Genomic DNA, 15381 nt, shown 5'->3' on the forward strand with positions numbered 1-15381 from the left:
TCACAACGTCTCATTCAGTCATTCCACCACAGGCTTAGGGGGAGGTGGAAAGAGGCCATCTCTCACTGCTGGAGTGTTCAAACAACATGTTGTCCTTCATATTGAAAAGCACTAATGGGCCATCAACCTATTAACAAACATTGTTCAAATATCCTGTGCTTTTGTTTCTCAAGGACAGTAGAACAATACTAAGACAGATACAATAGCTAATCAGCAGCCAATCAATAAACATTTAAATTGACAAATAGAGTCAACATTCAGTCTGATATGATCAAAAGCTCATGTCCTTTGGCCTACTGAAATAATACATCTGCATAATTAAGAAGAAATGCTGTGTCTTCACACACCCTTAATGGCATTGTTGTCTCAAAGGTTAGACTATGAATTATGGTGGACCCAGAGACCACAAGTGGGTGGTGAGGTACAACCTTTATGTACTAGAGCCCTAGTTGGTATCTAGATGGACAACCCATGATCAGTTGGGCATCAACACCTTATTGTGTATCCAATTCTTGGGTGACAGCCCATGAGCTTCAATGAGTGCAAAGCCTAATGGGTATGAGTCATAAAGTGGCATCTGTGGTTTCACACTTGTATTGTATTTGGTTCCATAACTCATCATCCATCATGGGCATCAACATCTTGTTGGGTATTTGGTTTCTTGTAGGATTGTCTTTGGAACCTAGTGAAGTACCAGCCCTTCTAGGTATTAGTACCATTAGATTGCACGCGTTCACTTTAGTATCTTGGTGGATAGCCATGATGAGGCATGAAGTCTGGGTCGGGTACTGACATGATGAGGGTTAGGTTTTGACCAAAGATGGACTACCAGCAATCTAGTATGTATGGGGATGCACTAATGTGTAATTTGGGTGTTTCACCTTCAAAGGTCACATATAGGAGTTGTAATCATAAAGAATCAGAATATTGCCTGTCTTTGCTTTCATTTATCAACCTGTTTTAGAAAGTTGCAATTCTTCTTTTCTAACCACTTTCCAATCCGTTAACCAATGAAAGACATTTTGCTCCCAATCCCCAGGTGCTAGTGGGAATAATTTGTTTCCCCTTTCACCTTCCGTCACTAACTTTTTTGTACTAATCCAATTAATTTTACATTTCAGGGCGAGTCGCCGCCTGTAAGTTTTCACGTACTAACAATGTTTGTCTTTTCTACCTGCTCCTCTCTCACTTATCCCCATCCCTGTGCCTTCTGCTTATCTTGTTTCACGCTGCCATGGACAGTCGGCCCGACACTTCTTTCATCTGGTTCCTCAACCCGCTTAAATCCATCAAGTACCTCATCTGTAACCGATACAAGTGGCTCATCATTAAGATCGTGCTGGCGTTGCTCCTGTTGGCCATGGTGGCCCTCTTCCTGTATAGCATGCCAGGTTACATGGTCAAGAAACTGCTCGGGGCTTGAAGAAGCGTCCAGGAGAATAGACTCGGCAGTGCTTGCACTTCCGCGAGATGTTTGTTCTTTCCATCATAGACTGTGTAGTATCGTGAAGGGGTTTCAGCACAAAATTTTATTCTGTGTGAATTATTTTAGCATTTTTACTGAGAAGCCGGGAGGGCAGAGGTCCAACAGCAAGTCAACGAGGAACCTTGGCGTTGTGTTCTCCGGTAGACCCAAGCTTCTCCTGGCTGATCACACCAATGCTGTTTTTCTAGGACGTTCCTAGGGGAATGTTTGCAGTAGATCAACCTGTGCAACTATGTTTGCTGTGTGTGTTGACGCGTTTTGCCCCATGCAAACTTTTTGCATGTCCTACATGTTGTTCAACTGTGGTATTAAAGGGATCCGGTCATGAGGACGGGGTCCTTCACATTCGTTACAGGCTCCAATGTGATAAACCTGAAAAGGTTGATCTAAGAAACTTCCCATCAATGGGGCTACAAAATACCCAAAATGGTCAAAAGAGGTCCCCATTTGGCATTTTCCAACTCCTAGGAAACAGGAAGAGCCATTTTCAAAGTTGCTTCTTTTTACCCAGTAATCAGACTATGGAGGGCCATCAAACTGGGCAAAGTACAAGATGTCCTAATCCACCTAGTGTCCCGGTGAGAGGTTCACTGTGAAAACCTAAAAATAAGTCAAAATTTTACCTCCTAAGATATATCCAATGTAGGTCTAGGAGACTCCAAAAAGTTCCAGTTCTAAAACAAGCAAGTTGATCCTTCTGAATTTATGAAATCCATCAATGTCCTGTCCAAACGACTAAAATCAGCAGGTCGATTTTGTAGATGTCCACAAAACCAAACACGGTTTAAACTGTCCAATTATTGACCACAACTTGGCGAATGGCAAAAATCTCTCATGGACCTGCGAACATTGAGTAGTCGGAGACCTGATGAAGGTCAAAGATTAACAAGTTTCAGTTCTATCAGATCTTCCACCAAGAAGAGCGACCTCAATAGCTAGAAAATCACTGTGGGGTCCCACTCTCCTCCGGAACAAAATGCGTTTCTCTAGAAACTGCAACTTTTGCCTTATTGCTGTAGAGCCCAAAATAATCAACTGGAACGCACTGACGCAGAGCACAAAGAATCTAGTTTACATAATTTAACCTATTTTATCTCGAAAATAGAAAAATTAATAAATTTAGCACAATCTTCTAAAAAGTCGCAAAAAATGTTAAAAAAAAAAAAAAAAAAATAGTTCAAATGAATTTGTATTTTCCTACTTAATTTCGTAATTTGAGAATTTTATAAATTAGGAGATTTTCCAAAAATGAAAAACTTCATCACATCATTTACTCAAAAAATTTTAAAAATATTTCCGTGCTGTTACTTTTCACCTTTTTTTTTTTTTTAAATTATTTTTTTTTAAAATGTTTTAGACCCTCCACAGCCAATAAGTGAGGTAGGCATAGAACCGACGCGAAAGTCTGAGATCTGACACAAAGGGAATCTAAGATTTGGTCGATACGACGCGTTTCACGCACTTTTTCTGCTTGAGAATTATTTCTGAATGGAGTCATTGACCAAAGGATATTTTTTTTTTTTTTGCTTAGAACAAATAGATTTCTTCTACTATGGGCAGACAGCCCGTGCGTTTAACGGGGATGTGTCATTAGGAAATTAGTGTTTAAATCAGTGTTTATGTATTAAATATATATATATTTTTGTACATTTTTTTCCCCCAAATAATCTATATTTATCAAATATAAAAATGTGAAATCTTGCAATTTTCACACCGACAACTGGAGATTTTTTTTAATAGCTAACACATGTACAGCTGACCCTTAGGGTCACTGAGGAGGAGGAGGTGAGCTGTGACCTAGTCTATTGTGATTGGTGGATCCTGTGTTATCAGCTGTGTATAGAGGTGTTAACAAGCACTATAATCCTGCCTGTGATGATAATGAGACTGTTGAAAAGTCTTCTGTAAAGAACAGGCAGTATGAATCTAGACGAGCCCCAGTGACCAGGATGAAAATTGCAAGATTACATTTTTTTTTTTCCAATGTAGATTGTTATATATATATATATAAAAAAAAAACCTTGCCCCCTCCTAAAAAAAATATATATATATATAGCACAAAAACCTGAGTTAAACACCAGGCCCTTTTCTGATGACGCGTTCCCTTTAACAGCTGATTTTCATGGACGTCTGTGTCATATATATCCAGAATCCTGGTAAAACCCTCCTAGCGGTGTGCTGTGTCCGGCTGTGACGCGTTTCACGTCCCGGTGCTCGGCCTAAGTAGTCTTCTAGTAAAAAAAACAAAACTTGGCACTCAGAAGGTTGCGGTGAAAATTAGATAACTCGTTTAATAAGTAGTCTTCTACTCCCGCCTTAGTTATCAGGTTTTCATCTCCCAGAATGCATTTTTTTGGGCCCCCGGTAGACGGAGCCGACAAATAGAAGCCAATGCAATAAGCCATTGACACAACGAGTCCCGAGAGCAATAGACGACTCTTGCCACCATTAACCAACGCAGCCCCCGACGTGTGACCTCATCATGGCGTCATTAAGCCACCCCGTGCCCATGTTATAGCAATATCGGTTAATCCCCCCTTCCGTTTTGGGGGGGGCTTATTTTCTGCTTTGCACTAATTTGAGTTGTGAACTTTGTAAAGAATTTTATTTATAGTTTTTGCTGAGTGAATTGTAATTTGTTTTTTTTTTTTTTTGTTTTTTCTTCCTCTTGTTTTGTCTGTTTTTGTTTTGTTCTTTTTTGTGTTTGTTACAATAAAATGGTGACTGTGCGGCTCCAGTCGTCCTAATACCAGTCTGATGTGGCTGCTGCGCCCCCTGCGTATCACCTCCGTGCTGCTGTGGAGACATTACAGGTGGCACTTGCTGGGCGTGCTCCTGGCGGCCGTGGCGCTGCTGTTTGTGGCTCTGTCCTTGTATACGATGCCGGGGGCACTCAACCAGCGGTTCCTAAACCCTGGTAGATGAAGGGGGCCACAGCTTAGATACAGAAAGTCAGGGAGTGATGTGGATCGCTGAGACAGGGTCAGCGATACACAGATACACAGCTCAGCAAATGGTATCACACATCATAGGATTCAGTACACGACTCAGTAATTGGTATCACACATGACAGAATTAGATACACGGCTCAGCAGACGGTATCGCACATGGGACGTATAGATACACGGCTTGGTATCACATGATAGGCTGCGATACACAGCTCAGTAATTAGTATCAGACATAACACAGGTGGACACTCAGAGGATTTAAAGATTGATTGGATGGTAGCGGGGGCGCTGGAGTTGTTGTTCCTCCACGCGGTACCTATTCTAGGACCCTCTATTATGTTTCGGGATTTCACCTGGAGCCGCACTGAATTACTTACGTAAGCCTTAAAGATGTAAGTGGCTCCTGTGAACGACTGAGGATCACGAGGTGCACAGCGGGGGCGGTCCCGTCCCGGGACACTGATATTTGTAGGGGACGGTTTCTTCATCATGTGACTATTTTACTAGTCTCTGTTTTGTAACTCACTGGAATAAAGACCTTGTCTGAAAACGAAATCTGGCCTGCCGTGTCGTCTGCTTCATTCATGTGAGAGGATAATTGCCCACCCTAACTCCGGAAAACATCCTGATAACAGAAAGGAGTGTTTGTGTCTCACACCCATGGTGAACGTTACACGTCACACAACACATCATCATTGTTCTGTCACCTATTTTATTATTGATATAGAAGAGAGTCTTCAGTATAAATCTCATTTTCAGCAGTGAGTCGATCCTCCTCTACATGACAGTATCAGACGTGGTCAATATCCACCTGTATGGTTTGCGTGGGAGCAATCTCCAGCTCAGAATTGATCTAAAAAGAAAAAAATATTTGAGACACAAAATCTAAGCATTCACAAAAAAGAGGCATAAAAGCCGTACCCATGGCGGTGCCTAAAATCAGTTCTTCTGATTTAATGTACTTAGGAAGACAGGTCCCTTTATGAATAAAGTTAATCATCTAGTATTATTGTTCACATGTATTGGCTTACATCTTGTGAACCTCTTTACTGCAGGCTACATGTATTGCCATATACTGTAAGGACTGCCATCAGAGTGATACATTAAAGGACGTGTTTAAAAAATGCTGTTGAGAAACTTACATGGACCATGCTGTAGTCATCTCTGTACTCCAGAGACAGGGTACAAAGGCTGAATTTCATGTGTCAAATGTCGAAATAAAAAAAGGAGACGGAGGAAGATCGTTGTCTTCCCTGCTTTTCCTTTTTTTATGTTTTTAGGGTGTTTTGGGTGCAGTGATTTATGTTATGTAATTTAGATTGTGAGCCCCATCGGGGACAGTGATGATATGTGCAAACTGTAAAGCGCTGCGGAATATGTTAGCGCTATATAAAAATAAAGATTATTATTATTATGTAAAACCATCGCATCACTGAACCCGACCCTTGAGCGTTCAGTCAGGATACCCTGGAGCAGATTACCTTGGAGTTGAGGTACTGATGTAACAACATCCTCAGTTCTGTGTTCTGCTGCCGCAGAGATGATGTTTCGGTAATCAGTTCTGATCGACTAGTCAGGACATCACTGAAACACACCGAGGATAAGGTGGATTACAAAAACACAAAATACCCAATACCCAGCTCTGGTTTATATCCATATGATACTGAGCGACACCAGTCACATCCAAAGCTGCATTCACACTTCTTAACAGAGCTTTTGTAACGTCCTGTCCTCTGCCCCAGGAAACGACATTAGGTAGAAACTTGAGTTTTTGTGCAGGATACAAGGTACCAGACGTACTAATATTTCTCCATGGCGGCTTCCAGGGCGTCCCAGACCTTGAGCTTAGATTGCGGGATGACCTGCGCAGCCGCACTCCAATAAACCGCATCCTCGCTGCTGTCGCGCTCGTCTATTCCTGCCGATCTTTGATGCGGTTTCTCCCTATAGGATAAGTCACTTATATAAATATACGGGAGACGTTACAACTGCCCCGTCTCGGGGTAAAGCTCTAGGAGGGTGAATGTGCACAGCATGAGCATCACCGGCACATGGATGCTTCACCCTGAGATCTACATGCTCTGAACAGTGGAGAGCTGGACCTGCGCTGGTGGGCCGCCATGGTAAAGGCTTTCAGTGCTCGCAGGACATCATTGGGGTGGATGAGGTCAGGCGCGTGGAAATGGGTCTGATAGGACTCCTGCGGTCCTTCTTCCTCCTTAAAAAGAGCAGAGAGGTGAAGGTCGGGATAAAATTAGCGTTTCCCTCTTTCAATGTGGGCTCCTATTGGGTCAGAACATGGGCCCGTAGGGGGATCTCCTGTTAAACGCGTCGGCCCATCTGACCCAGAGTGGAACGCCTTTTCTCAGGTCCATAGGACATTTCTATAGTGTCTGTGCGATTATATTCACTGAATAGAGTTCCAATCAGCGGCCTGATGTAAGCTCCTCCCCCCTGACTCCAAACAAGGAGTCAGACCTGCAATGTTGTGTCGTGACCCATCCCAGGCCATCTGCTCCCGAGGAATAAGAGCTATATGTGGGACGCCTGACTTCATGATAGGGATTCATTCACCCCAGATGCAATGGCCTCTCTTACCTGTGGGGGACGCTCTTGACGCTGTTTGTACTTCAGGAAAAAGTCCACAAGTTTGTAGACGTCGTCTTCCACTTCTATCTGCAGCGCCTGTATGACGGGGGACGTTATTAGCCTCATCATGGGGGGCAGGAGCCCAGCAGCCTGATACTGGGGATGTGTTAGCCCCCATACACACTTGTATCCTTCTACAGGACCCCACTGACAGTGACTACAGTTTACTAGTCAACACCATGGTGGTCGACCCTAGAGTCAGTCACAGGGCGCCCACCACTACTGTGAGCCTATATTATGAGTAAGGTGCTACACTCCCACTATTTAAGGCCATAAAGATCCATTTGCACGTACCCCAAATATGGAGTCCAGCCGTATGAGCGAGCGCTCGTCCTTTTCCAGCGGGGCCAGCAGCTGCACTAGTTTATCCTCTATCAGGAATCCCTGGGAAAAGTAAAAGTGATGACGCCAACGTACGGGAGGAACAGATGTCCCGTCCACCGGTCACTTACAGATTCATCACACAGAACCTCCAGGATCTGCTTCACAGTCCGGCGAGAGAACTGCAATGATGAGGGGCCCGAGCCTTCCTGGCCACTAGATAACACCGATTCGTCACAGCCTTCTGTGTATGACATAAGAGAAGAAATTACAGAACAATCAGTGCTCCAAAATCAGCAGATGGAAGTGATCAGGTGGTTTATCTCACCTTAGAGCTGGATTCACAGCTACTCTGCTTGGTACTGCTGTATAATATCTTTTATGTTGCTAACCTCTAGTAAGTGTTTTATCTCACCCCAGTGTTGGATTCACAGCTATTCTGCGCTATGTAATATCCTCCATTCATTTGCTTTCTAGTAACTGTTTTATCTCGCCCCAGAGTTGGATTACAGCTACTCTGCTCATTATTGCTGTATGTCTTCCATGCTGCTGCTGCCACCTTCTAGTAAGTGTTTTAGCTCACCCCAGAGCTGCATTCGCAGGTACACTGCTCGGGTACTGCTGCATCATGTCCTCCATACTGCTGCAGCCTTCTAGTAAGTGTTTTATCTCACTCAGAGCTGTATTTGTAGGTACACTGCTTGATATTGCTGTACAACGTCCTCCATGCTACTGCTGCCTTTATGTGCTATATAGAGGCAGGAGAGCAGGAATACAAAGGTAAATGGCTCCACAATGAACATTAAAGAGAGAACTTTACATTGTAAAATATTCCCCTTACATAAGGGGATCTATAAAACTTGCTTTACACAGGCAAGAAGTGCATTCTCTTCCCTTAAAGTCCTGCCTTGCTGACTGTTCCCAGTAAATATTATAACCAAAACTTCCATTTTCTGCGAAACCTTGGATCAGATTTTTCTGTAAGGCGACTGAGTTCAGCAGGAGCCCTCCCTCACTGAAGTCATTCTCACCAGAGCTCCTCATGACTTCATGGGCCAGCTCGCTGGCTGTCTTCTGTTCCTTGGGTTCCACCATCAGCGGACCAACATTATCCATGAACCCCAGGTCTGGCTCCTTCCAGGGCAGTCCGAGCTGCTGCTCATGTATAATGTGATCGACCTGCAGCGCCTTCCCCACCAGCTGCTTCATTTCCTCCTCGTTCATCACCCAGATGTCATGAAACTTCTTGGAGTCCACAGCTGCAAAATGCCTGACAGAGGAAAGCGACAGGGAAATCAGTACTAAGCTAGGTGTAGGTGGAAACCGTCAGCAAGCCTGGGCAGTGCAGCAATGTGGGCTGACCTCATCTTCTTCTGCAGCTCCTTGTACTGCCCAGCGATCCTCCTGAAGTCGTCACTCAGCGCCTGGTTCTCCTCTTTGTATTGTTTGCTTTGTTTCTCCAGCTTTATCTTCAGGTTGTTGAGGACGTCCTGCAATCTGCAAGAAATAAAGGAGGACGCAAATCAGAAAAGGAGGAGCGCGGCGAAAACATTCCACACTGAGAGAACACAGAACCCTCTGCCTCCCAAACTCATCAATAACTCGAAAATGCAGCAATAATCTGTCCTGTTCAAAACAAGAGAGATTACCAGCTCACTGAAGGATCAGGTTACAGCTGGCTTTTGAAGTCTTAGCATTTAATCACACTGCAGTGCTGGATTTACAGCTACACTGCACAGTACTTCTGTATAATGTACTTCATGCTGCTTTCTAATAAGAGTTTTATCTCCTTTTAGTGTCAGGTTCAAAGCTGCAAAAAGTCCTGCATGCCGCTGCTTTCTATTATGTGTTTATCTCACCCCCTCTGCTGGATTCACATTAACACTGAACAGTACTTCTGTATTGTAATCTCCATACTGAGGGTGCTTCTATTCAATGTTTATCTCATCCCAGTGGTAGATTAAAAGCTCCAGTGCTCAATACTGCTGAATATTGTCCTTCATCTGCTTTGAAATAAGTGATATATTTTACCCTTGAGATGAATTCAGAGAAATGCTGCTCAGTAGCCTTTTTGAATGTCACTCTATACTGCTGCTTCAAGAAAAATGTAATTTCACTCTAGTGCTGGATTCACAGCTACACTGCTCAGTACTACTGTATAATGTCCTCCATGCTGCTACATTCTAGTAAGTGTGTTATGTAACGTCAGTGCAAGATTCACAGCTACACTGCTCAGTGCTGCTGCATATGTCCTCCATGCTGCTGCTTTCTAGTGTTTTACGTAACCTGAGTGTAAGATTCACAGCTACATTGCTAAGTGCTACTGCATAATGTACTCCATGCTGCTGCTTTCTAGCAAGAGTTTACATAACATGAGTGTATATAACATGAGTGCAAGATTCACAGCTACACTGCTAAGTGCTATTGCATAATGTCCTCCATGCTGCTGCTTTCTAGTAAGAGTTTACATAGCATGAGTGCAAGATTCACAGCTACACTGCTAAGTGCTACTGCATAATGTCCTCCATGCTGCTGCTTTCTAGTGTTTTACATAACCTAAAAGTAAGATTCACAGCTACACTGCTAAGTGCTACTGCATAATGTCCTCCTTGCTGCTGCTTTCTAGTAAGAGTTTACATAACATGAGTGCAAGATTCACAGCTACACTGCTAAGTGCTACTGCATAATGTCCTCCATGCTGCTGTTTTCTAGTAAGAGTTTACATAACATGAGTGCAAGATTCACAGCTACACTGCTAAGTGCTGCTGCATAATCTCCTCCATGCTGCTGCTTTCTAGTAAGTGTTTTACATAACCTCAGTGCAAGATTCCAAGCTACACTTCTCAGTGCTACGGTATAATCTCCTCCATACTGCTGCTTCTTGTCGCTGTGTGTGTGTAGGAGACACTATAGCAGCTATCGTCCAACTAAACAACTAAAACTCATAGACCGCACCTGCAGAGGAAAAACTTGTGAAAAATGCAGGAACCAAGACAAATAATGGCCAGAAATAAAGTTATTCTTCATGTCCACATGGCGGGATATTCTGAAAAACTACATTTTTAAAACCCAAAACATATCGGGGAGCATTACCGTGTGATCTTCCTCTTCTGCTGAGACTTGGTGATGGTATTCTCCTCGTCCCTCTTCTTCAGCACCTGGAAGTTATACTCCAGCTTCTCCTGGTTCAGCTGGTACGTGGCCTTCATCTGCTGCAGCTGCTGCTGGAGGATCTGCACCGGGAGAGGACAGAGACGTCACACGGGGCCACGGCCGTGGGGTGCAGGCACTGAGCTCCTGATTACTGCACACCCAACGACCACTGTGTGCGGAGATTGCACGGCTGTGTGCTTGTTGGCTGTAGAGCTCAGTAATTAGGGGGTGCACATACTTTTCTCTCACCTGTACATCTGTCTCCAGCTTAATTTTGATCATGTTGTATTCCTCCCCGTCCTGCACCCGGAGCCGATTCAGCTGCTGCTCGTACTCTTCCACCTTCTTCATCCTGTTCATGAGACTTTCCAGCTACAGAGGCAAAGCAGAGTCCTGAGCATGACACAGAGCAGAGACCTGCACATTATACAGAGCAGAGTCCTGAGCATGAGACAGAGCAGAGACCTGCACATTATACAGAGCAGAGTCCTGAGCATGACACAGAGCAGAGACCTGCACATTATACAGAGCAGAGTCCTGAGCATGAGACAGAGCAGAGACCTGCACATTATACAGAGCAGAGTCCTGAGCATGACACAGAGCAGAGACCTGCACATTATACAGAGCAGAGTCCTGAGCATGACACAGAGCAGAGACCTGCACATTATACAGAGCAGAGTCCTGAGCATGACACAGAGCAGAGACCTGCACATTATACAGAGCAGAGTCCTGAGCATGACACAGAGCAGAGACCTGCACATTATACAGAGCAGAGTCCTGAGCATGAGACAGAGCAGAGACCTGCACATTATACAGAGCAGAGTCCTGAGCATGACACAGAGCAGAGACCTGCACATTATACAGAGCAGAGTCCTGAGCATGACACAGAGCAGAGACCTGCACATTATACAGAGCAGAGTCCTGAGCATGACACAGAGCAGAGACCTGCACATTATACAGAGCAGAGTCCTGAGCATGAGACAGAGCAGAGACCTGCACATTATACAGAGCAGAGTCCTGAGCATGACACAGAGCAGAGACCTGCACATTATACAGAGCAGAGTCCTGAGCATGACACAGAGCAGAGACCTGCACATTATACAGAGCAGAGTCCTGAGCATGAGACAGAGCAGAGACCTGCACATTATACAGAGCAGAGTCCTGAGCATGACACAGAGCAGAGACCTGCACATTATACAGAGCAGAGTCCTGAGCATGAGACAGAGCAGAGACCTGCACATTATACAGAGCAGAGTCCTGAGCATGACACAGAGCAGAGACCTGCACATTATACAGAGCAGAGTCCTGAGCATGACACAGAGCAGAGACCTGCACATTATACAGAGCAGAGTCCTGAGCATGACACAGAGCAGAGACCTGCACATTATACAGAGCAGAGTCCTGAGCATGACACAGAGCAGAGACCTGCACATTATACAGAGCAGAGTCCTGAGCATGAGACAGAGCAGAGACCTGCACATTATACAGAGCAGAGTCCTGAGCATGACACAGAGCAGAGACCTGCACATTATACAGAGCAGAGTCCTGAGCATGAGACAGAGCAGAGACCTGCACATTATACAGAGCAGAGTCCTGAGCATGACACAGAGCAGAGACCTGCACATTATACAGAGCAGAGTCCTGAGCATGACACAGAGCAGAGACCTGCACATTATACAGAGCAGAGTCCTGAGCATGACACAGAGCAGATACCTGCACATTATACAGAGCAGAGTCCTGAGCATGACACAGAGCAGAGACCTGCACATTATACAGAGCAGAGTCCTGAGCATGACACAGAGCAGAGACCTGCACATTATACAGAGCAGAGTCCTGAGCATGAGACAGAGCAGAGACCTGCACATTATACAGAGCAGAGTCCTGAGCATGACACAGAGCAGAGACCTGCACATTATACAGAGCAGAGTCCTGAGCATGAGACAGAGCAGAGACCTGCACATTATACAGAGCAGAGTCCTGAGCATGACACAGAGCAGAGACCTGCACATTATACAGAGCAGAGTCCTGAGCATGACACAGAGCAGAGACCTGCACATTATACAGAGCAGAGTCCTGAGCATGACACAGAGCAGAGACCTGCACATTATACAGAGCAGAGTCCTGAGCATGACACAGAGCAGATACCTGCACATTATACAGAGCAGAGTCCTGAGCATGACACAGAGCAGAGACCTGCACATTATACAGAGCAGAGTCCTGAGCATGACACAGAGCAGAGACCTGCACATTATACAGAGCAGAGTCCTGAGCATGACACAGAGCAGAGACCTGCACATTATACAGAGCAGAGACCTGCACATTATACAGAGCAGAGACCTGCACATTATACAGAGCAGAGACCTGCACATTATACAGAGCAGAGTCCTGAGCATGACACAGAGCAGAGACCTGCACATTATACAGAGCAGAGTCCTGAGCATGAGACAGAGCAGAGACCTGCACATTATACAGAGCAGAGTCCTGAGCATGACACAGAGCAGAGACCTGCACATTATACAGAGCAGAGTCCTGAGCATGACACAGAGCAGAGACCTGCACATTATACAGAGCAGAGTCCTGAGCATGACACAGAGCAGATACCTGCACATTATACAGAGCAGAGTCCTGAGCATGACACAGAGCAGATACCTGCACATTATACAGAGCAGAGTCCTGAGCATGACACAGAGCAGAGACCTGCACATTATACAGAGCAGAGTCCTGAGCATGACACAGAGCAGAGACCTGCACATTATACAGAGCAGAGTCCTGAGCATGAGACAGAGCAGAGACCTGCACATTATACAGAGCAGAGTCCTGAGCATGACACAGAGCAGAGACCTGCACATTATACAGAGCAGAGTCCTGAGCATGAGACAGAGCAGAGACCTGCACATTATACAGAGCAGAGTCCTGAGCATGACACAGAGCAGAGACCTGCACATTATACAGAGCAGAGTCCTGAGCATGACACAGAGCAGAGACCTGCACATTATACAGAGCAGAGTCCTGAGCATGACACAGAGCAGATACCTGCACATTATACAGAGCAGAGTCCTGAGCATGACACAGAGCAGAGACCTGCACATTATACAGAGCAGAGTCCTGAGCATGACACAGAGCAGAGACCTGCACATTATACAGAGCAGAGTCCTGAGCATGACACAGAGCAGAGACCTGCACATTATACAGAGCAGAGACCTGCACATTATACAGAGCAGAGACCTGCACATTACAGGACAGAAACCGGCACACTATACAGGACAGAGCAGAGTCCTGAGCATGACACAGAGACGGAGCAGAGACCTGCACATTATAGAGGCAGAGTGTGGCACCCCTGAGGCTCAGTCGCCACAGAGGTACTGCACCTTCTCCTAAGGTGTAGTGCTCCACCATCCAGGTAAGGTGGGAACTCCCTGCCACACTCCAACACCTGCACCCCACACACAGGATAGTTCAGCTGAGGACCAGATTGCAGCTTCAGGCTCAGGGTGGCAGAGCACCCCTCGTGGATCCCTGCTTCGTAACACGAGATATGCTGGGAGGTGGGTGGAGTTGGTATAAAAAGAATGGGAAAGATAGAATTACAGGTCAGTCCCTTAGGGGGCGGTCAGAGAGAGCTAGGACAGGCTGACAGAAGGTGAGTGGGGACGGAAGCCACTCAGAGAGGAGTGAGAGTCCCTGGAAGAAAGAAAGAGAAGGAGGAGTGCTGCAGCTGCCTCAGTGACCAGAGCCAGCTGGCACGGGAAAGAGAGAGAGAGAGAGACGTAGAACTGTAACCTGCATTTCCATAAGAGAGAGAAAGACAAGTACGGAATGAAGAGGAGAGAGAACAGAGAGGAGGAGTGGGTTGGATAGGAACCCTGCCTATAGGATCTCAGCGCAAGGCCGGGGCCCGGTCCCCGAGGTTGTATGGACACTTATGGTTCTGCAGCAGACACCGGTGGAGTAGTTGGCTGTAAAAGCACTACTCCCATCAAAGACTTGGGACACAACAGCGAAACGGATAGAGAGCCGGGAGTGAGGCGTCCCCGAAGCAGGCTACAGCTGTCTGTCATACAAGTGAGAGAGTTGTTAGGAACATCTGACAGGAGGAACTTCAGAGAACCACGGTGCTGGAGCTCTTCACACCCATAGGCGCAATAGAGGAGTCGTTCAGCAAAGGCACATGTTGGAGGGGTGCAGGCGGGGAGAGACCTATCTTGCCTGGAGGTTGGCTGGGCCTCTGCCCCGGAGGACACGGTACCGAAGCGGGCACCTGTGTGCACTACAGACTGTGAGTAAAGCTTTGAAACTGCAAGCCCTGGTGTCCTCCATTCCTTCTCGCATCAGCACCGCTACATCTGGGTACCAGCATCTATACCATTCTGTGCCCCTACTCCTCCATTGCACCTACACTGCCCTGGGACTACAGCTCCACCTGTGGGGAGCTACACCATCTTAGCTGCATCACACCATCAGTTCCAGCGGATCTGCACGCAGCGTTGGCTTACCATCTTGCCAAACACCACAGGTGGCGTCACAAACTATCCATATAAACTTTAACACCATTTACATCACCGCCATTGATATTGGGGCCCAGGGCCACGGACCGGGTCACCGCTGCTGTGACACATCATCCCCCTGACACCGGCCCGGTACCGAGTACCCCACTGCCCTGGGTGAAGCCAGCAACGGGGCGACTCAAGAGCAGAGTCCTGAGCATGACACAGAGGCAGAGTAGAGACCTGCACTTTATACTGAGACGGAGCAGAGACCGGCACACTACACAGGACAGAGGCCGGCACACTACACAGGACAGAGGCCGGCACATTACACATGGCA

At 46.1% G+C, this 15381-nt stretch overlaps 2 protein-coding genes across 16 annotated transcripts in view; one reads left to right on the forward strand and one right to left on the reverse strand.

The window, feature by feature from the left end:
* Positions 1-4989, forward strand: part of OTOF (otoferlin) — a 339399-nt gene extending 334410 nt beyond the window's left edge. For 7 of the 15 annotated variants that reach the window (XM_073561981.1, XM_073561973.1, XM_073561986.1 and 4 more), the window contains one exon: positions 4225-4989. In XM_073561981.1, coding sequence (XP_073418082.1) covers positions 4225-4411 — 187 coding nt within the window. In that variant the 3' untranslated portion in view covers positions 4412-4989. Of the gene's footprint in view, positions 1-1242 lie in introns of all 15 variants that reach the window. The other 8 variants (XM_073561977.1, XM_073561982.1, XM_073561975.1 and 5 more) reach the window with 2 other exon arrangements.
* A 137-nt stretch (positions 4990-5126) lies between these two features.
* Positions 5127-15381, reverse strand: part of DRC1 (dynein regulatory complex subunit 1) — a 45196-nt gene continuing 34941 nt past the window's right edge. The window contains exons 8-18 of the mRNA XM_073561987.1: positions 10807-10929; positions 10498-10637; positions 8767-8901; positions 8436-8674; positions 7536-7648; positions 7378-7467; positions 7033-7119; positions 6537-6652; positions 6235-6378; positions 5916-6018; positions 5127-5287 (exon numbers count right to left, since the gene is read on the reverse strand). Of these exons, the coding sequence (XP_073418088.1) occupies positions 5225-5287; positions 5916-6018; positions 6235-6378; positions 6537-6652; positions 7033-7119; positions 7378-7467; positions 7536-7648; positions 8436-8674; positions 8767-8901; positions 10498-10637; positions 10807-10929 (1353 nt within the window). The 3' untranslated portion in view covers positions 5127-5224. The remainder of the gene's footprint in view (positions 5288-5915; positions 6019-6234; positions 6379-6536; positions 6653-7032; positions 7120-7377; positions 7468-7535; positions 7649-8435; positions 8675-8766; positions 8902-10497; positions 10638-10806; positions 10930-15381) is intronic.

Source organism: Dendrobates tinctorius, unplaced genomic scaffold (assembly GCF_039654945.1).
Source record: "Dendrobates tinctorius isolate UK_male_01 unplaced genomic scaffold, ASM3965494v1 ptg000332l, whole genome shotgun sequence".
NCBI classification, from domain to species: Eukaryota; Metazoa; Chordata; class Amphibia; order Anura; family Dendrobatidae; genus Dendrobates; species Dendrobates tinctorius.